Source organism: Danio rerio, chromosome 16 (genome assembly GCF_052040795.2).
Source record: "Danio rerio strain M-AB ecotype USA chromosome 16, GRCz13ab, whole genome shotgun sequence".
In the NCBI taxonomy this organism is placed as follows: domain Eukaryota; kingdom Metazoa; phylum Chordata; class Actinopteri; order Cypriniformes; family Danionidae; genus Danio; species Danio rerio.
Genome location: NC_141036.1, coordinates 3304304 through 3324593, shown reverse-complemented (window position 1 = coordinate 3324593; position 20290 = coordinate 3304304). Strand labels below are relative to the sequence as shown.

Below are 20290 nucleotides of genomic sequence, written 5' to 3'. Positions count from 1 at the left end.
CTGCACATCAGTAAACCGCCAGTAACTTTTTTATTGTATGCTCCTGTTAGAAATCATTGCAAATAATTGGAAATCCGGCGATTAATAATTAAACCCTTGGGAACAACTGTGATCAAAACCAAAGTTCACGTGACGGTGTTCTCTGGACTCCTCTGAAGCGGTGGACTTCTACATACTAATTGCTTGTCGCCGAACCGCGTCATAGCTCATTACTATAAAGTTGACTTGATTTCAACTCTCCTCGACGCTCACACCGGCAAAGATGCGCCACGCTGCTCCTCGCCACTTATCACCATTAAAAATGATTGATTTCTGGCTACTTTGACGCTCTCGACGCTTCGTGTTAATTCAGGAGGGCTAAGAACTCTGACTTTTATATATTATATATTTTTATTATACTTTTATATATTTAAAATTGCTCATATAGATGACTCTGAGCTTGAGCTCGTACCGTTTAAATGAGTGCTCTCAGTCTTCTCTGTGTGAGCTGCAGAAACCACAGAAGCATGTAATCAGGCTAGTAAACATCAACATTATTTCTTTAAAAATCTGATTTCGGCTTTGGTTCTGAATTTAAAAGAACATTCTGGGTTCATTCGAACTATATCTTCTCTAAAGACGATTTTTTCTTAAAACAAGACTAACAGAATATTTGAGCATGTGTATCACGAGTAAAAATCTTCCAACAAGTTTTATAGTACTAAATAACTCAGTACCTTACTCAGCACAGTACATCATATCCATGAACACTGAGAAGTAGCTCCTCTAACACACTGTTCTTTCATACACTCTCAAAAATAAAGATACACAAGATGTCAATGAAGTGGTGACTTCTCCAAAATGTTCATATTTACCATGAAATACCTTTAAAGAACACAATAATACCAAGAAATGTCAAAAGGTATACTTATTTACTGTTTGGGTACTAATATGCACCTTTAAGGCATCAATTTGGGCCTTTTAGGTACCATTTTAAAGTTTCTAAAGTGTAGAAAGCATGCTATTTTGTTTATTAAAGGCACAATATCAAAGATATCATCATTTTAAATCCCAAAATCACTAGAACATTCATTCATTCATTCATTTTCTTGTCGGCTTAGTCCATTTATTAATCCGGGGTTGCCACAGCGGAATGAACCGCCAACTTATCCAACAAGTTTTTACGCAGAGGATGCCCTTCCAGCCGCAACCTATCACTGGGAAACATCCACAAACACTTTCACACACACACTTGTACACTACGGACAATTTAGCCTACCCAATTCACCTGTACCGCATGTCTTTGGACTGTGGGGGAAACCGGAGCACCCGGAGGAAACCCACGCGAAGGCAGGGAGAACATGCAAACTCCACACAGAAACGCCAACTGAGCCGAGGCTCGAACCAGCGACCCAGCGACCTTCTTGCTGTGAGGCGACAGCACTACCTACTGTGCCACTGCCTCGCCCATCACTAGAACAGTGTTATATATTTTGCTGACTTGTGTACTTAAGTTTCAAATAATATTCAAATTCAAAGAAAAAAGCAATTTTATTTAGAGAGAATGTTCTGTGTGTTTATTTCATCAACGTCACGCATCCTTGATTTCTATTTTAGTTTTCATTTGTTTGTTGTGAATGCACGCCCTCTAGTGGCCAAAATTGCATACTGCTAGAATAGCAAGTTGCATACTGTAGCTGCTTCAATAGGACAAAAAATTTGTCATCCCTAAAGTTACTGATTATTTAATAACATTTAACAACATGAGGCGATTTGGTTGTATGAAAACGATTCCAGATTGCATTTAGCTGAACTGTTTTTTTTTTTTTGTTTTTTTTTTGCAATTTTAGAACACAGAACATAAAAGGGCAATAACAACATTATATTAACATCCAATCAAGTACAATATAAGAAGAAGAAAACAAACAAAAAAAAAAAAAACAATAACAATTATTCAAAAAGAAAAATGTAAGGCTTTAAAATAATGAACAGTTCTTTTTACTTTGGTATTTTTTGTTTCTTTTATCGTGCATAGGTAATGACTTATAAAGAAGAGAGTATTGTTCATTTATTTTATGGTTGTATTTATACACAATTGTTTTGGAGTGATCTTTTCTTTTTTATTAAGCAGAGTACGAATACTGCATTGGAATTCAAAGAAAAAGATGTTGTATTTTTTTATGAGAATACAGTTGACTATTTGGAATATTATTAATTTGCTCATTATATATGGAAAATGTTTTATTCATAAATGTAAATGGGCTGTGAAAAAACCTAATTTTACTCAATTTAGCTGAACTCTTGCTCACCTTGTAGAGCAGGGCTGGGCTTTACTGCCATCCTCCCCACCAAACACTCCTTCAGCATGGACTCATAATTCACCCATCGGTGGACCTAGAGTGGACAAACAATCACATATGAATTCATTACAACAGTATTAATATCAAAGCACTCTTATATATTAGTTGATTACATAAATGCATAAAAAGGCTACATTTTAATACTAAGTTCAATAATTGTTCCTGTCATTAAGACATTTTTTGGCCTCTATTTTTGGTTAGGTCAAAAGAAATACTATCTGATGCATGTATATTTACATGCACATTTCAAAGCAAATCTGAGGGGAATCGAAAATGAAAACTGAAATGAAAAAGTGTCAATAAAAGGAAAGCTTAGATTTACATTTTCATTTGAATTGTGTCACTATTATAGCGTGAACATTAATAACACGCTTTGTAAAAACTGTGTTTGCATTTTATTTTTCAGTTTGGCTTTTTATTTTAATATTGGCAGTCTTGAAAATGAAATGTTAAATTGGCAACTTCATTTTAATTATCAATTTGACTCGGACGATGTGTTGTCAAAGTGAAAATGAAAATTAAATAATTCCATTTTGTTTTCAATTTTGGCAGATATTTTGCGAACAGTGTTTTAAAATGAAATTGTTAATCTGATTTTCATTTCCAATGTTTATTTGATTTATTTAAAACTGGCAGGATTTACCTTCCCTAACATATAAGCACAGTACAGTGGTAATGTCCAACATATTTATGATGTTTAAAGCGGCTGATAATAATAAATATTATTAATAATAGGAATTAATCTGCCATGTTTTTGAACTGTACATAGCTGTAGCTTCTTTACTGAGCCTACTACGCTATTGTATTTCAATACGGCTCATTATGGTGGTACTTGGAGAGACAATTGTTTTCTGAAGTGGTACTTGATGAAAAAAGTTTGAGAACCACTATTCTAGTGTTTTTGGCTATTTTAATACATATTGTGCCTTTTATGGCTTTGCTGATGGAGGGTTTACCTCGTCAAACAGGTCAGTGCTATCAATCCCAGCAGCCCGCATTAACTCCTCTTCCCCACCAGGGTGGAAATCCATGTAGGCACTCAAGTTATAGACCATACCTGGAGGGAGAGAAATCCATCACTTAAATACATTCATTCATTTTCCTTCAGTTTAGTCCCCTGTTGTCAGGCATCGCCACAGCGGAATGAACCTCCAACTTATCCAGCATATGTCTTACGCATATGTTTTATCCAGCATATGTTTTACTTCCAGTCGCAACTCATCACTGGGAAACATCCATACACACTTATTGTTGTGCAAGTTACTTCCAAACTGCAATGCATTACAGATTACTTGTTACTGTTGTTTAAAAGTAATCCCTTACCTTACAATAAAGTTTTGTATTGAATTTAAAATATTACTTCTCACCTATAAAGCTACAAATAATCGAGCTCCTGTTTATCAAACCAACCTTCTGTCTCGCTACAATCCAACTCGCTCTTCAAGATCTCAAAACTCAGGGCTTCTGGTACTACCTAGAATAGCAAAGTCTACTAAAGGAGGTCGAGCCTTCTCATTTATGGCTCCTACACTCTGGAATAGCCTTCCTGATAACATCCGAGGCTCAGACACACTCTCTCAGTTCAAAACTAGATTAAAGACCTGTCTGTTTAGTAAAGCATACACTCAGTGCATCACTTAGCCGGTTTCCACACAGGCTTCTGCATCTTGTTTATATACACTATGAGCAGCAGCTACGCTAATTATTCTCTTTATTCTCCATTTCCACCTGGGGATACTCATCCAGAGGTCCTCAGATTATGCGGAGTCACTGATTGATCCAAGACCAGTGATGAGATGATCCCAAGCCTTCCATAATCCGGGACCAGGCCGTATCCTGAGCTGCTGCTGTGCTGATGGTCAAAGGGGAGTGGAGAGCATGAGACTGATTCCAGCGACGCTCCAGGGACAGACGAGTCTTCGCTGAAGCCAGCTTCTAGCCTCCACCGCTGAGACTGCAGCTCTGCACAAGACATTTGGCCAGCGGAGAAATTAAAATGGTCGTGCCCAACTGAGTCTGGTTCTCACAAGTTTTTTTTTTCTTTGCTCTCCCATCAGGTGAAGTTTTTTTCCATCTCCGCTGTCGCCAATGCCTCGCATGGTTCAGGATTGGTAGAGCTACGCATCATTGAATTTGCTCTTCAGTGTTTGAACTCTCAGTAATGATTAAACCACACTGAACTGAGCTAAACTGAACTGAACTTAAACACTAAAAACTGAACTACCCTGATCCAGTTACTATGACCATTTATGTGAAGCTGCTTTGACACAATCAACATTGTAAAAGCGCTACACAAATAAAGCTGAATTGAATTGAAAAAAAAATTGAATAATGTATTCACTGACACTTTCGGACAGTTTAAAGTAAGCTTACTAATGAAAAGAGTTGATAAACTATCAATAACAACACCTCTAATGCACGTCCAGCAGTCTTTTTTGGTGTTGTGTTTCTTCAGCTCGTCTTCTGTGACCTCGATCAGTCGACCTCTCAGTCCTGTTAAATCCTGTCCACTTTTGGTCAGTCGGATCCAGTCCAGCAAACTGTGACCAGGCTTCAGCACCACCTGAATTAAACTGAGGTAAAGTTAGTTTTACATTCAAGCATTCGTTGATTTTTGAACAGTTACAACATGTGACATGCTCCCTATTTAGTTTGGCACGCCACTTTGAGTATTCGACTGAGGTTAAGCTGGCTTTATATTCACACATTCAGACTTTCTTCTTAATAATATACAATAGTTTCAGAAATCTGCTAATTCTAAATAGAAAAATCATATTAGCATCCAGCGACTTTCAAAGTATATTGTTCAGTCAATTAAATAGTGCTAATGTTGTTTCAGACCCAATACTCAAAGTAGGGCTGCTCGATTTTGGGAGAAATCCTAATTGCGATTATTTTGGTCATAATTTTAATCACGATTATTCAAAACGACTATCAGTTGAAGCCACAATTATTAGCGCTCCTGAGAATAAAAACAAATATAAAAAATTCCCAAAAGATGTTTAGCACAGCAAAAATTTTAACAGTATTTCCCCTAATATTTTTTCTTCTAGGCTTATTTGTTTTATTTTAGCTAGAATAAAAGCAGGTTTAAATATTTTAAAACCCATTTTAAGGTCAATATTATTAGCTCCTTAAGCAATATATTTTTGATTGTCTGCAGAAGAAACTACTGTTATACAATATAATATACAATATATAATATTTCCAGGTAATTTAGTTCATTTAATTTGTTTGTTTGTTTGTTTTTTGGCTTGTGATCACTCTAAAGCGATGCTTATTTTAAATTTTAATTTTTCCATAATAAATCTATTTAATTACTCTCAACGGAGTGTCCGAGTTTGGTTGTCGACCGAAGGGGATCTTTTTTTTGTGTTTAGCAAATCCACCACCCATAACACAGTTTTTTTGTTTATTATACCCATGTTGTTTTCCCGTTAGACTTAAGGCGTAAGAACAAGACTTCAAAACATCATTAACACCATTTATTTGACTGCACAATGTTGTACTTTGACAGGCATTGGCTGCTAATATGATTTCTCTATTTAAAATGTGCAAATAATACTTTTGTGAAGTTTCATTATTAAGGAGAAAGTCTGAATGTGCGAAAATTAAACCCACTTTACTTCAATAACTTGTAGCATTGTCCCTATATTGTTTACATTGAGGTAAAGTTGGTTTTATATTGGGATATTCAGACATTCTCCTTAATAATATAATGTAAGTAAAGTATTCTTGCAAATTCTAAATAGAGAAATGATATTAGCAGCCAATCACTATCAAAGTACAATACTGTTCACAGTGAATTAGATAGTGTTAACGTTGTTTAGAGGTCATACTTGCATGCTAATTCCGATCAAATATTCAAAGTAACATGGTAAACAATATAGAGACTGCTAAATGAACAAGTGTGCGAATATAAAACCAACTTTACATGTATGAACCAACCTACCTCAGTCTGAATGTATTACATGGCAGAATAATTACACACAACTGCGTGTCAATACAACTGAATGTTAGGTATTTATCGAGATTAACTCTAAATTTATCAAAACGACAACAGAGAGTAGTGTGGTGTAATTAATTAATAAAGGAATAATAATGTAAACAATGTACGACCTTGTTTCTGGACTGTCCGGCTGGCGCGACTCTCTGCTGGGATCCAGCAGCAGGGAAAGCCTGAGATGGGACATTCAGCATCTCTGATACTTTAAAACAAGCCCAGTTCCCTAAAAATCCTTTCCAAAACACACTCAGTATCAGCAATCAAATGAGAAATGATCAAATAAAGCAAAAACACACCGACCGCGTCTGAACGGGACTACTTTTGAGGAAGTGTCACTGTGGGATGCGTCTTTCTCATTTTGGCAGGTTGATTATTTTAGCTATATGACATTGCTTGACATTGATCTAATTCCTCTGCTTTAACTTTAATATAACTACAATTAAATATATTCAGGAGTAGCGACGATACTGTTGTCAAAATAACGCCGAAAGCAACACTTTCCTAACAGTCAAAAAAAAATGTCGCGGAAACATGACGTCATTCAGATTTCAAAATACAAGACGAGCAAAAAATTAATACGTTAACAAGGAGGGAAAATGTAGAATTAAATACAACTACATTACGTTATTATCTTCTGCAAACTTAATTTAAACAAAAAAATTATAGCGTTTTAACACGTTTTACATGTTTTATTCTGTCTCTTTTTTGTACATGTCTAATATTTTAACAAACATATATAAGATACCAGACATTTTTCACAGCTACACGGAAAAATATCATCAAAAATCAATAATGTAAACTGTGAGATTGATTATGTGTAGAATAAGTTTTGATTTTGTCGTTTTTTCTCTCTCTTAAATAGTTAATTATATCTGCTGGCTCAAAATACAGACGACTTATAAACGGTAGTTATCGTGTTCAAAAACTCACCAGACAAAACACTGGCGATGACAGAAAAGACTGTTGAAGCTTTCCTTCTGCTTTCTGATCTATAATCTTCCTCTTCTTCCTCCTCCAAGTCCATACCATCTTCTTCTACCATTCCAGAGTAAAATATGTCCCTCAATCAACAATCAGATCAAACTAATGCAATGTGTTGTTGTATTCTGAAAGCAGGTGCAGTTAAAATTGATTTTGCCTGAAAGTAATCCCTTTAATCTCGATAATATGAACTAGGCTAGTTGGGATTATATTTAAGGAGTTCAACGAGCCTTCAAAATAAAAGACCCAGCACTTTTTGATAAACGCAATAGATATAAATACACTAGAAATCGCATACGGATGCTGAACATGTCAAGACTTAGACAAAGATTTGTTAAAGATGAACTGTCTTTATGGTTAAGCATCCCTTTTCATATTTTTTAAAGGATGGGAGGAATTTCTTTTCTTCTATTTTGACTTACTAAATTGCCATTTAAAGTGTTACTATATTGGAAAATGTTGTACAATCACAATTTTACTCCACATAATGTTATCATTTGGAATAACAGGTGTATTTTACATAAGAGGAAATCATTTTTTAAAGACTGATTTGACAAATGAGTTTGGAATGTAATTCATTTAATGGATGATGACGGTAATATGTTGAGTAATGATCATTTTAAGTTAAAATTCAATTTTAATTGTGCATATAGAGAATTCTCTTTGGTTGTCAAAGCTATTTCTGTAGCTTTGAGGTATTTAGTTAAAGGTATAGTGCAATGCTCTTCTGTAATACCTACACTAGTTGATTTGGTTATAAATAATTATTCATTTTTGGATATTACATGTAACAACAAGGTCTTGAGATCACTACTGACAAAAGAATATTTTCCTCTTCCTGTTAAAAGAAAAGTTTATCTGAGAGATTTTCTAAAGCGGACACAATTGAAATTAGAAAAAGATACCTGTCATTTCCCTAATTACCTAAAATGAAAGAAGTACTTTTCAAAACAATTAATGACATCTATCCATGTAACAAATTTCTTAGAATTTAATTTAGACAGTAATGCTTGTATTTTCTGCTTGAAAGATATTGAATCCCAGGAACATCTTTTTTTTATAGTTGTTCTATTGTCAAATCCTTTTGGGACAGATTGTTTGAGTGGTTGATAACAAAAAATGTAATACCTGCGTTTGACTATCACATTGTGAAATTTGGCATTTTTATGAAAAACAAGGAAATTTAATTTCTGTGTAATAATATGTTGATTGTAGCAAAACTTCATATCCACAAATGTAGATTTGTTAAAGTTTCTCCTTGTTTCAAAGCATTTAAAATGATTTCAATATTTTATATAAATCTATAAAACAGGTAAAAACAAAAGGTGCCTTAAAGCTAAGCTATGTTATTATTAGTTTGTACTGTTTTGTTTATTATATGCTGCTTGGATATAATTTTATATATGTTTAACAATGGAAGTTGAAAATACTTAGTTGACTATTCAAGGCACCAGAGTGGACAAAAGTCAAGTGAACGCAGAGACTGAGGAAAACACAACCCAAAACCAGCCCTGTTTGAAAAGTGTTTGGCCCTAAACAGAACAACTGGTTGGGTTAAGCTCAGTCAAGCATTTTCAAGCAAGGTATAATTATAATTTAGACCATATATTATTCTCAACACATTTGTATAGGTATTCTTTTTAAATCACACTTGCATTGGTGTAAATTTGAAAATTACTTAAGTTATATACTGTGTAAAAAAAAAACTTTAAAAACAATTTCAGACAAATGAAGTGTTGCATATTAATATTTATCTAACTTGTTAAATCATTGTTGACAACTACTGTGAGAAATCATTAACATGATCAATGTCTTCACAAAGATCAATATTATGAATTATTAATAATAACATATAATTAAAAGTATGATAAAATGTGTTATTTAATAACTGGTAGCCCTTCACACTAATCAGTACCCAAGAAGTAGCTCCCAGTTTCCAAAAGGCTGGTGACCCCTGATTTAGCCCATATTTTATTCTCAACACATTACTAAAGAGCAGTAATGAAGCTCTTCTCCACTTCAGTTAAAATGGTATTTAACAAGACATCTCACATTTTAGTCTGGTATTATTAACCTGAGCAGAGGCTTGAAATGTTATGGACCTAATGTACGTTAATCTACCAGGGTTAATAACCCAACATCAATTAAAGCCATCTGAAACACAATTTATGAGTCAGGTCAAAGTGTATTATTATTCACTCAATTCACACACAGTCAGTGCGACATCACATTATCAAAGAGAATTCTTAGAGGGAAAAATATTATTAGCATGCTGCAATATTAGCCTATCATATTATCCAACTCGGTGCACCATATTGTAGCTAGCGCTTTAGCAAGTTAGCAGAAAACATATTATTACAATAATCGGGACTAAGAACGGCTGCTTTGGTGACATTTACCTTAAAGAGTATCTCGTATTATAGTGTGATGTAAAACTCGCTAAATTAATCGTCTGTAATGATGTATTTTGATGACTGATCGATCAGTGAATGGATGCATTTTTTAAAATGCGGGTCTCCGCCATGACGTAACTCCGTTGCTGTGGCAACCATGGAGCGCGTTCGGAATTTGAGTTCTACTGACTGTAACCGAGCGAAAAACGCCATTAGTGTGAAAATTGTGTATAGACTAAATGGACGCAGAGTTTCACCGTAGTGAAGAAATCCATACAGTTTTTCGACGCGTTTTTAACACAGTGTGTAAGAAAACAAATATCATGACTAACCTAAATAGAAGAAACGCCGTGATGCCGGCCTCGCTGGACGTCGAACATCTACAAGACCCAGCAGATGGCGTAGCCGGGCAGGCTCAGGCTGAGGGCGGCTTCGGCCCCTCTCCTGCTGCCGCCCGGAGCATCAGCCCTAACGGTAAATGTCGAAAAGAGCATCTTAAACACATTACTGTCACACATAAATACAAACACAGGCTCTATGAGCTGTATAAACTTCACTACAGGGCGTCTTATATGTTTAGTTAACATATTTGAACACATATATAGACTGTAGGTCGTCTTAATGGATGATAAAATACATGTAAACGTCAATTATTCACTATATTGTGAAATATCTTTAATTAATCATGTGTATTTTTATATCTGTGAAACCCAAACTTGAACTTGTTATAGCAAATTTTGATGTTTGTTTAGGGATATGAATGAAGGCCCAAAAGAGGCACAGTGATAGTACTAGTTTTATTTTAAAGTATATTAAGTATAGTATTAAGTATATTAAGTATAGTATTAAGTATAGTGTTTATAAGTATGTCTGTAATGGTCTTGCCCTTGTTAGGTTTAATCATGCTAGGTCCAAACTAACACTGTACCCATCCTTCAAAATCACAGACAGTTTCAATATCAACATTCAAACAAACAAAACTGCAGATATTGTTTTTATCAAACTACATTCAGTCACTTTTGAGGCTTTTTTGGTGAAACACTGTTATTAACAGGTGCTTATTATTATGTACATATACTCATTTCAGACATGTCTTAATAACTTGTTTCTTTGTTTTTGTCTGTTAGTAGGAAAGACCAAAGTGAAGAAGAGCAACCGTGTGTTGTCTTTCTTCAGAAGGGCATGGAAGGCTGTGAAGGCAAAGTTTCGGAGAAACAGAGAAACCAGGGACTCATCACAGCCGAATCCAGAATTACTTGATGTCCCTAATCCCAGAGATCCTGAACGCATTACCCGCCTGCAGGACCACCTGGAAAAATGCGCTCTGAAGTGGACACCGGTCACTGAGGTCTGGCCCAACGTCTTCATAGGAAATGTGTAAGTCTGCAACACACATCACATCTGAAGCGGTCCTGAAATGAGTAACAAATGTTGTGCGGTGCATGATTTAATAAATACTGGTAATAGTTTAAAAAATAAGAGCAAATTTAAATGTCATGGTGACTTTAATACCAATTAAACAGTAATTAATAGTAAAACATACTGCAGCCTTATGAAGACAAATCAAACACAGCTCAGTTGTAGACTGTATTGGGCAATCTGAGCTACTTCTTTAGAGATGAACCCCATTATTTCTCTCACACACACATTTCAGAAAAAAATGCAATATTAATTTTAATCAAAACTAGCTTTGGTTGTGTTCAAAATGACATCAATGTTTTCAAAGTGCACTGTGAAGGGAGCAATTGTAAACATGAAGATCGCTAAAACTGAACTGTAAAAATACTTTGAAAGCAAATTACAGCTAAGAGAGATGACCTTAATGCTTTTTTTAATAATTCCAAGTTTAAATGTTAGAATGTTCTAAATGAATAGGGCATAGGGGGGATAACTGAAAATAGAACACAGCCAGGAACGGTTTCTAGCTACAGCTCCAGAGATGTAGTTGCAAGTGCACAAGTTTGCGACTCAGTTTGAGAATGTTTGTTGGAATGACAGATTTGGGAAACGTCAAATCAACAAATGATGTTTGTAATGACACAACACTTGCGACCTTAGTTGGCTAACGATGGTTTTCGGAAACGCACCCCTGGACAATTGTACAGTAAGAGTGTTTTAATGAAGACTAATCAAGGCTGTTGTGTTCTTTTGCAGGAAGACGGCCAGAGACCCAGCCAGACTGGAGGAGATGAACATCACACACCTCCTGAACGCTGCACCAGAGCTGGACAATGAAACATCCAAAAATGAATGGGAAAAGGTTTACAAAGACATGAACATCACTTCCCTCAGACTGTCTGCAGACGATGATGGATGGTTTGATGTCACCAAACACTTTTTCCCAGCGGCAGACTTCATTCATACAGCCCTGAGCAAACCACAGAGTAAGAGTTCACTTCCACACACAAACTGAACCAACATTGTGTTGTACACTGCCAAATTGTTGAGTTTGTTTTCAGCGAATGCTGCTTTGTTTTTTGGGAATTGTGAGGACATTTCATAGGTGTAAAGGTTTTTATACTGCGCATGAAACAAATACTACAGTAATTCAGGAGTACTATAGTGTATAGCAGTAAATACTGTGCTGTTTTTAAACTCTAACTATTGTAAAGTTCTTCACAGAATTAATCTGTTGTGGTGATTCTGTGGTACTAGAGTAATATAAAATAATAGTCGAAACTGCTGTTACACACACACACACACACACACACACTCACACACACACACACACACACACAAACACACACTCCAGATGAGCATTTCAGTATGTTTTATAGAAAGTGCACTTACCCAAACATTTCTGCATTTTTACAGCTCCAGTTCAATCATTTAGAGTCATTTTTATTATTAATATTCTTCCCTCGTCAGAAATGTTTGGGTTTACTATCCTTGTGGGGACAGTATTTATCCATCTCTCCATCTGTCCTACAGTGCTAAATGTGCTAGCGATACGTTTGTGTTGATCTTTCTCTCTTTGTTCCTGCAGATAAGGTGTTGGTGTGCTGCCTGCAGGGCGTCAGCCGCTCCGCCACACTTTTCCTGGCATATTTGATGATACACCACAACAAAACACCAGAGGACTCCATTGATCTGGTGACACACAAGAGATTTATCAGGCCAAGCAGAGACTTCTTGAGGAAATTAACAATCCTCGCTGAGCAGCGACACTTAATTGAAAGTGACGCAGCGAAGAACAGAAGCAACTCTGCTGCCGATAAACCAGACCCTGAAGTGGAGTCAGTTGATTCAGAGGAAATGTATGTTTGTGAGCCGTACGGTCTTAAACCAGTCATGAAGATTTCACACATACACAACCCTGAAGCCTGCTCCAAACTAGACAAGTGTGCTTTAAAGCCTGATCCAGAACCGGTCCCAGGTCCGAGCGGTTATAGACCCGAACCTAAGGCAGTTGATTCAGAGGAAATGTATGTTTGTGAGCCGTACGGTCTTAAACCAGTCACGAAGATTTCACACATACACGACCCTGAAGTCTACTCCAAACTGGATAAGTGTGCTTTAAAGCCCGATCCAGAACCGGTTCCAGGTCCGAGTGGTTATAGACCCGAACCTAAGGCAGTTGATTCAGAGGAAATGTATGTTTGTGAGCCGTACGGTCTTGAACCAGTCACGAAGATTTCACACATACACAAAACTGAAGCCTGCTCCAAACTGGACAAGTGTGCTTTAAAGCCCAATCCAGAACCGGTTACAGGTCCGAGCGGTTATAGACCCGAACCTAAGGCAGTTGATTCAAAGGAAATGTATGTTTGTGAGCCGTACGGTCTTAAACCAGTCACGAAGATTTCACACATACACAAAACTGAAGCCTGCTCCAAACTGGATAAGTGTGCTTTAAAGCCCGATCCAGAACCGGTTCCAGGTCCGAGCGGTTATAGACCCGAACCTAAGTCCGTTGATTCAGGGGAGCTGTGTGTCTCTGACTTGAGTGGTCCTCAACCACAACCTCAAATGGAAGAGAAGATTTCACTCTTGCATTTGCATTTCACCAAAAATATTTCCAACCTGGACAAGCAACAAATGGAGAGCAGTAAGAAATGGGTCTCCATCTGTAAAGTCTTCGACAACCTCTACGTTGGAAACTGGTAAGTCTGCAACACATTCATGATGTATAGTACGAAGCCATGTGATGCTTTAATAGGGTAATGGAGACAGTGTTGGGTAGGTTACTTCAAGAGAGTGATTACTTCAGAAGCTCTCCCTGTTCCACATTGTCTATTTGACATTCCAGCCTTTGTTCCCGGAAATAAAATATATTGTGGAGCTGGATTAGTGACAAATGAATGAGTTAATTCAGCTGAATATATTGTAAGAGGTTACTTAAGATACTTAAGAGGTTTCCTTTGACTCTCTATATGTTTCTGCATTGTACGCCCTTTTAGAAAGCTGATTAAAGTTGTTTGTGATCTTGTGCAGGATGAGGGCAATGGATAAAGATTCACTGAAGAGGAGAGGAATTACACACGTCCTGAACACTTTACCCATTTTGGCAAATCAAGATGCATTGAGGAGGAAACAGGCCAAGCTGTACGAAACAATGAACATCTCCTACCACAACGTGTTTTCAAGAGACGATGACCCGTTTAACTTTAGCTGCCATATCTACCGAGTGGCAGAACTCATGCACAAGATTCTGAGCAACCCAGAGAGTAAGAACACACAAACACACACACACACACACACACACACACACACACACACACACACACACACACACATACACACACACACACACACACACACACACACACACACACACACACAGTGTATTAATATCATGTTCTAGTGTGTTCAATTGTTTTGTGTCTTTCTTTTCTCAGATCAGCTGCTGGTGCAGGATCAACAGGGTTCGAGGCACGCCTGCTTTTTTGTGGTGCCATATCTGATGATATACCACGGAAAAACATTGACGAAGGCCATTGACCATATGATAAACCGTAAACACATCAGAATGAGCAGGGACCTCCTGACGCAGCTAGTCGTCTTCGCTTGTCACCACAATCAGCCGCAACAGCCGGGTTTGATGCCGGAGTTTTCATCTGTCGACATAAACCACCCTCAGATCATTTCCCAAATGTACCTTCGTATCGTCAAACCCTTCCAGTACTGGACTCCTGTCAGTGAAGTCTGGCCCAATGTCTTCATAGCTGACGAGTAAGTCTACAACACACATATAACAGCAAAGCATACAGTCAAATAATGATGCAGGGTTTCACCCGGGCTTAATTCCCACAGCCATGGAGTTTTTAAAAGATCTATTGCAGACATTAAAAGTCAGGGTAAATGTTTTTAAGTCATGTTTTATCATGTTGTTGTGGTTTGGGTATTTCTCCCTGCCATTTTATTCCGCTTGTGAACCAGCAATCAAATTCAGTCCTCAAATTCAGACTGGTAAAATACTGTCTGAGGCTGGTTTTTGTTCGCTCAGTGCTCAGTCAGTTGTTGCGTCCCAATTCGCATACTTATACTACACCCTAAAAGTATGCAAGCTTTGGGACATACTACTTCCTCGTTCCTTGGTATCGAAACTTGTACCAAATATCGATATTTTTAACTTGTAGTATCGAAAATCATATAGTAGGGTATTGATGTTTTTCAAGGTATCGTATTAAAGTCTGAAATCCCAGTATCGTGACCACACTACTTCAAACTATTTGACTACAGATTTGAGGACAGATGGAGTAAAAAAAAGCACAAAATGCTGAAAACTGTTAGTTTGTGGATTTGTTTTACAATGTGGCCAAAATCTGCAAGAAAAATCTGCGTTATTTAAACAATAACAAGCTCCTGTAAACTTTGTTAAATTCAGCATTTGTAGATTTACAGAACTCCAGAGTGAGCGCTGTGTGTTCTTCATCGTGAATTCAGCTTTTCAGTCAGTGAAAGTGAAGGGAAATTGATGATGTTGTTGTGTTCTTGTGCAGGAAAACAGCGAGGAACAAAGCCAAACTGAAAAAGATGAACATCACGCACATTGTGAACGCTGTGCCGTTGTCCTTAGAGGAAGAGAAATGGAAGGACTACTACCAGAAGAAGAACATCACTTACTACAATGTGCGTTCAGGATTCGGAGTCCAGGGCTGGAAAAACATGGCACAGTTCTTTTCACCAGCAGCAGAATTCCTACACAAGGCCCTGAGTGACACAAAGAGTAAGAGTTGACACACACACACACACATGCAATATTCATCTGCAGTTGAAGCAGAATTATTAGCCCCCCTGAGTTATTAGCCCCCCTGTATATTCCTGTTATTTCTGTTAACAGAAAGCAGATTTTTTCAGCACATTTCTCAACATAATAGTTCTAATAACTGAATAATTGTGACTTCAGCTGTGTTGTTAGTTGAATGAGTTTGTTTTGACCGTCTTTTTTTCTGCATTTCCTCAGATAAGGTGTTGCTGTACTGCAGCGAGGGCTCAGACCAGTCCATCGTGCTTTTTATGGCATATCTGATGATCCACCAGCGCATGAAGCTGGAAGAAGCATTCGAGTTTGTGTTGGAGAGAAGATGCATGTGGATAAGCAGGGACTACTTGAACCAGCTGGTGATGTTGAATCTGGACCTCGCAAAGCTTCGCAAATTGAACAAGTGTAGACCCTGCTGCACAGCCTGCTACGAAGCTATCTTGCGACTTAATCTAACGTAACATGCAGTATGTAAATATGTAAATATGGTGTTGACATGTCTGTTTGTCTTCTGTTCATGTGCATTGTGAGAAAAATAAAGAAATATTTGCTTCAATTGTGTTTCTGACCAGTTTTCAGCTGACAAAGTTCAACGAGAAGATTATGGAGACTTAATTACTGCATAATTACAAATATAGAGTATACTTACTCATGAGTAAAATAGCTTACTCAGCATTTATATACAGGTCTCATTGCGTTTAAATGAGTGCTCTCAGTCTTGTAATGAGGCAATAAAACAACATTATCTCACTTTGGGTCTGGTTCTGAATTTAAAAGAGCATTCTGGGTTAATTTAATCAATATCATCTGTTAAAACTATTCTGAAATGAAAATGAACAACATATTTGTAATGAGCGTGTGTATCATGAGTACAGAAATCCTCCGAACAGTAGTTTTGTCAAGTACTAAATAACTACAGTGAGCTTCTGAAGTCATTTAGTCCAGGGGTGTCCAAACTCGGTCCTGGAGGGCCACTATCCTGCATAGTTCAGTTACAATTTGCTTCGACACACCTGCCTGGACGTTTCTATTATATGTAGTGAGAGCTTGATTAGCTGCTCCAGGTGTGTTTGATTAGGGTAACTAATAAGCTAAACTCTCCAGGACCGAGTTTGGACACTTCTGATTTAGACTATATTAGGTTACTCAGGTCAGTCTCTCCTGTAACACTGTTTGATACATAAGATGTCAATGATGCGGTATCCTTTCCAAAGTCCATATTGAGTCTTTAAAAGTGAATATTAATATCTAGAAATTTCAAATATGTTATTACACACCGGCCACTTTATTAGGTACAATTTACTAGTACCGGGTTGGACCCCCTTTTGCCTTCAGAACTGCCTTAATCCTTGGTGCCATGGATTCAACAAGGTACTGGAAATATTCCTCAGACATTTCTTGGCTTTCAGGTCCAAGTGCTAGATCAAACTGTATGGGGAGACTCATCAAATGGTAATAATAAACGTTTACAAGCGATGTAACACTTTCGAAAATCATGATCGCAATATATATATATATAACCATGCCTATCCGATAGCCAGAAAGTGATTATTGTTTTGCAAGCAAGTCCAGAGACTGTCGTGTACACCATGATGTTATATAAAATTCACTTTAAAGTGTGATATGTTTTTACGTTACTTTAACTCATTTTAATAGGTTAAATAGATTTCAACACGTGTTATGTTACATTAACTCATTTTAATAAGTAAATCAGGTTTCAACAGATGTTTTTACATTAATTTAACTAATTTTAATAAGTTAATTAGATTTCTAAACTTTCCTTCTGTTTTCAGATCTATTATTTCCTCCAAATCCACACTATCTTCTTCTACCATTCCAGAGTAAAATATGTCCCTCAATCCACAATCAGATCATACTAATGCAATGTGTTGTTGTATTCTGAAAGCAAGTGCAGTTAAAATTGATTTTCCATTTATTCTCGATAATATGAACTAGGCTAGTTGAGATTATACTTAAGAAGTTCAACAAGCCTTCAAAATAAAAGGCCCAGCCCTTGATGATAAACGCAATAGATATAAATACACTAGAAATCGCATACGGATGCTGAACATGCGTCAATAGCGCCACCATATTTGTACAGTGCTCCCATGTTAATCAACCGAAGTAGTCAAGACTTAGACAAAGCTTTGTTAAAGATGAACCGTCTTTATGGTTTAGCATCCCTTTTCATATTGTTTAAAGAATGGGAGGAATTTCTTTTCTTCTATTTTGACTTACCTAATTGCCATTTAAAGTGTTACTATATTGGAAAATGTTGTACAAGCACAATTTTACTCCACATAATGTTATCATTTGGAATAACAGGTGTATTTTACATAAGAGGAAATCATTTTTTAAAGACTGATTTGACAAATGAGTGTGGAATGTAATTCATTTAATGGATGATGACGGTAATATGTTGAGTTATGATCATTTTAAGTTAAAATTCAATTTTAATTGTGCATATAGAGAATTCTCTTTGGTTGTCAAAGCTATTCCTGTAGCTTTGAGGTATTTAGTTAAAGGTATAGTGCAATGCTCTTCTGTAATACCTACACTAGTTGATTTGGTTATAAATAATTATTCATTTTTGGATATTAAATGTAACAACAAGGTCTTGAGATCACTACTGACAAAAGAATATTTTCCTCTTCCTGTTAAAAGAAAAGTTTATCTGAGAGATTTTCTAAAGCGGACACAGTTGAAATTAGAAAAAGATACCTGTCATTTCCCTAATTACCTAAAATGAAAGAAGTACAGTTGAAGTCAGAATTATTAGCCTCCCTGAATTATTACACCACTTGATCATTTTTCCCCAATTTCTGTTTGATGGTGAGGAGCTTTTTTCAACACATTTCTAAACATATTAGTTTTAATAAATCATCTCCAATCACTGATTTATTTTATCTTTGCCAAGATGACAGTAAATAATATTAGACTAGATATTTTTCAAGACACGTCTATACAGCTTAAAGTGACATTTAAAGGCTAAACTAGGTTAATTAGGTTAACTAGGCAGGTTAGGGTAATTAGGCAAGTTATTGTATAACGATGGTTTGTTTTGTAGACTTTCGAGAAAAAAAAATAGCTTAAAGGGGCTAATAATTTTGTCCCTAAAATGGTGTTAAAAAAATTAAAAACTGCTTTTTTTCTTGCCAAAATAAAACAAAACAGACTTTCTCCAGAAGCAAATATATTATCAGACCTACTGTGAAAATTTCATTGCTCTGTTAAACATAAATTGGGAAATATTTAAAAAAGAAAAAAAAATTTGAAGGGGGCGAATAATTCTGACTTTAACTGTACATTTCAAAACAATTAATGACATCTATCCATGTAACTAATTTCTTAGAATAAGATTTAATATAGACAGTAATGCTTGTATTTTCTGCTTGAAAGATATTGAATCCCAGGAACATCTTTTTTTTTTATAGTTGTTCTATTGTCAAATCCTTTTGGGACAGATTGTTTGAGTGGTTGATGACAAAAAATGTAATACCTGCGTTTGACTATCACATTGTGAAATTTGGCATTTTTATGAAAAACAAGGAAATTGAATTTCTGTGTAATAATATGTTGATTGTAGCAAAATGTTATATCCACAAATGTAGATTTGTTAAAGTTTCTCCTTGTTTCAAAGCATTTAAAATGATTTCAATATTTTATATTAATCTATAAAACAGGTAAAAACAAAAGGTGCCTTAAAGCTCTCTAAGCTTTTGTCAACTTGTATGGACTGACCCAGCTGAAGGTAATGCATTTCCTTTTATATTATTTAAGGTTTATGCATGTTATTAATAGTTTGTACTGTTTTGTTTATTTTATGCTGCTTGGATATAATGTTATATATGTTTAACAATGGAAGTTGAAAATATCTGTTTGTTATTTTAAGTTTAAATAAAAATAATTATAATAAAAAACACAAAAAAAATAGTCAAGACTTAGTTGACTAGTCAAGGCACCAGAGTGGACAAAAGTCAAGTGAACGCAGAGACTGAGGAAAACACAACCCAAAACCAGCCCTGTGTGAAAAGTGTTTGGCTCTAAACAGAACAACTGGTTGGGATAAGCTCAGTCAAGCATTTTCAAGCAGGGTATAATTATAATTTAGACCATATTTAATTCTCAACACATTTGTATAGGTATTCTTTTTAAATCACACTTGCATTGGTGTAAATTTGAAAATTACTTTAAGTTATATACTGTGTAAAAAAAAAACTTTAAAAACAATTTCAGACAAATGAAGTGTTGCATATTAATATTTATCTAACTTGTTAAATCAATATTGACAACTACTGTGAGAAATCATTAACATGATCAATGTCTTCACAAAGATCAATATTATTATTATTAATAATAACATATA

The 20290-nt window shown here is 36.0% G+C and overlaps 3 protein-coding genes across 13 annotated transcripts in view; 1 reads left to right on the top strand and 2 right to left on the bottom strand.

Moving 5' to 3' along the window:
• The window catches only part of cyb5r4 (cytochrome b5 reductase 4), a 32307-nt gene extending 22197 nt beyond the window's left edge, over positions 1–10110 (bottom strand). For 2 of the 10 annotated variants that reach the window (XR_015510482.1, XM_087285756.1), the window contains exons 1-6: positions 7276–7577; positions 6459–6577; positions 4749–4902; positions 3296–3396; positions 2289–2373; positions 452–487 (exon numbers count right to left, since the gene is read on the bottom strand). Coding sequence is in view for 7 of the 10 variants with exons in the window: in XM_087285756.1 (XP_087141882.1) it covers positions 452–487; positions 2289–2373; positions 3296–3396; positions 4749–4902; positions 6459–6577; positions 7276–7387 (607 nt within the window). In the remaining 3 variants the exon portion in view is untranslated. Of the gene's footprint in view, positions 1–451; positions 488–716; positions 825–2288; positions 2374–3295; positions 3397–4748; positions 4913–6458; positions 6879–7275; positions 7578–10051 lie in introns of those variants that run through there. The other 8 variants (XR_015510483.1, XM_087285758.1, XM_087285757.1 and 5 more) reach the window with 7 other exon arrangements.
• The window catches only part of limd1a (LIM domains containing 1a), a 179417-nt gene that overhangs the window by 98124 nt on the left and 61003 nt on the right, over positions 1–20290 (bottom strand). The gene's annotated exons all lie outside the window — the stretch shown is intronic.
• Positions 9634–16480, top strand: LOC137487866 (uncharacterized). Of its 2 annotated transcripts, none has more exons than XM_087286437.1 (8): positions 9634–10193; positions 10850–11096; positions 11874–12103; positions 12706–13822; positions 14154–14386; positions 14558–14891; positions 15662–15888; positions 16126–16480. In XM_087286437.1, the coding sequence occupies exons 1-8, from the start codon at positions 9959–9961 to the stop codon at positions 16383–16385; spliced, it is 2883 nt and encodes a 960-aa protein (XP_087142563.1). In that variant the 5' UTR covers positions 9634–9958; the 3' UTR covers positions 16386–16480. The 2 variants fall into 2 exon arrangements, with proteins under 2 accessions (XP_087142563.1, XP_087142562.1); XM_087286436.1 differs by having other exon boundaries at positions 9699–10193; positions 10847–11096.

Excerpts from the sequence above, each read along its gene's own strand:
- LOC137487866 (XM_087286436.1), top strand. The coding sequence starts at position 9,959 with ATGGACGCAGAGTTTCACCGTAGTGAAGAAATCCATACAGTTTTTCGA. Across the intron at positions 10,194-10,846 it reads CCGGAGCATCAGCCCTAACG|TAGGAAAGACCAAAGTGAAG; the intron begins GTAAATGTCGAA and ends TTTGTCTGTTAG. Across the intron at positions 14,892-15,661 it reads AATGTCTTCATAGCTGACGA|GAAAACAGCGAGGAACAAAG; the intron begins GTAAGTCTACAA and ends GTTCTTGTGCAG.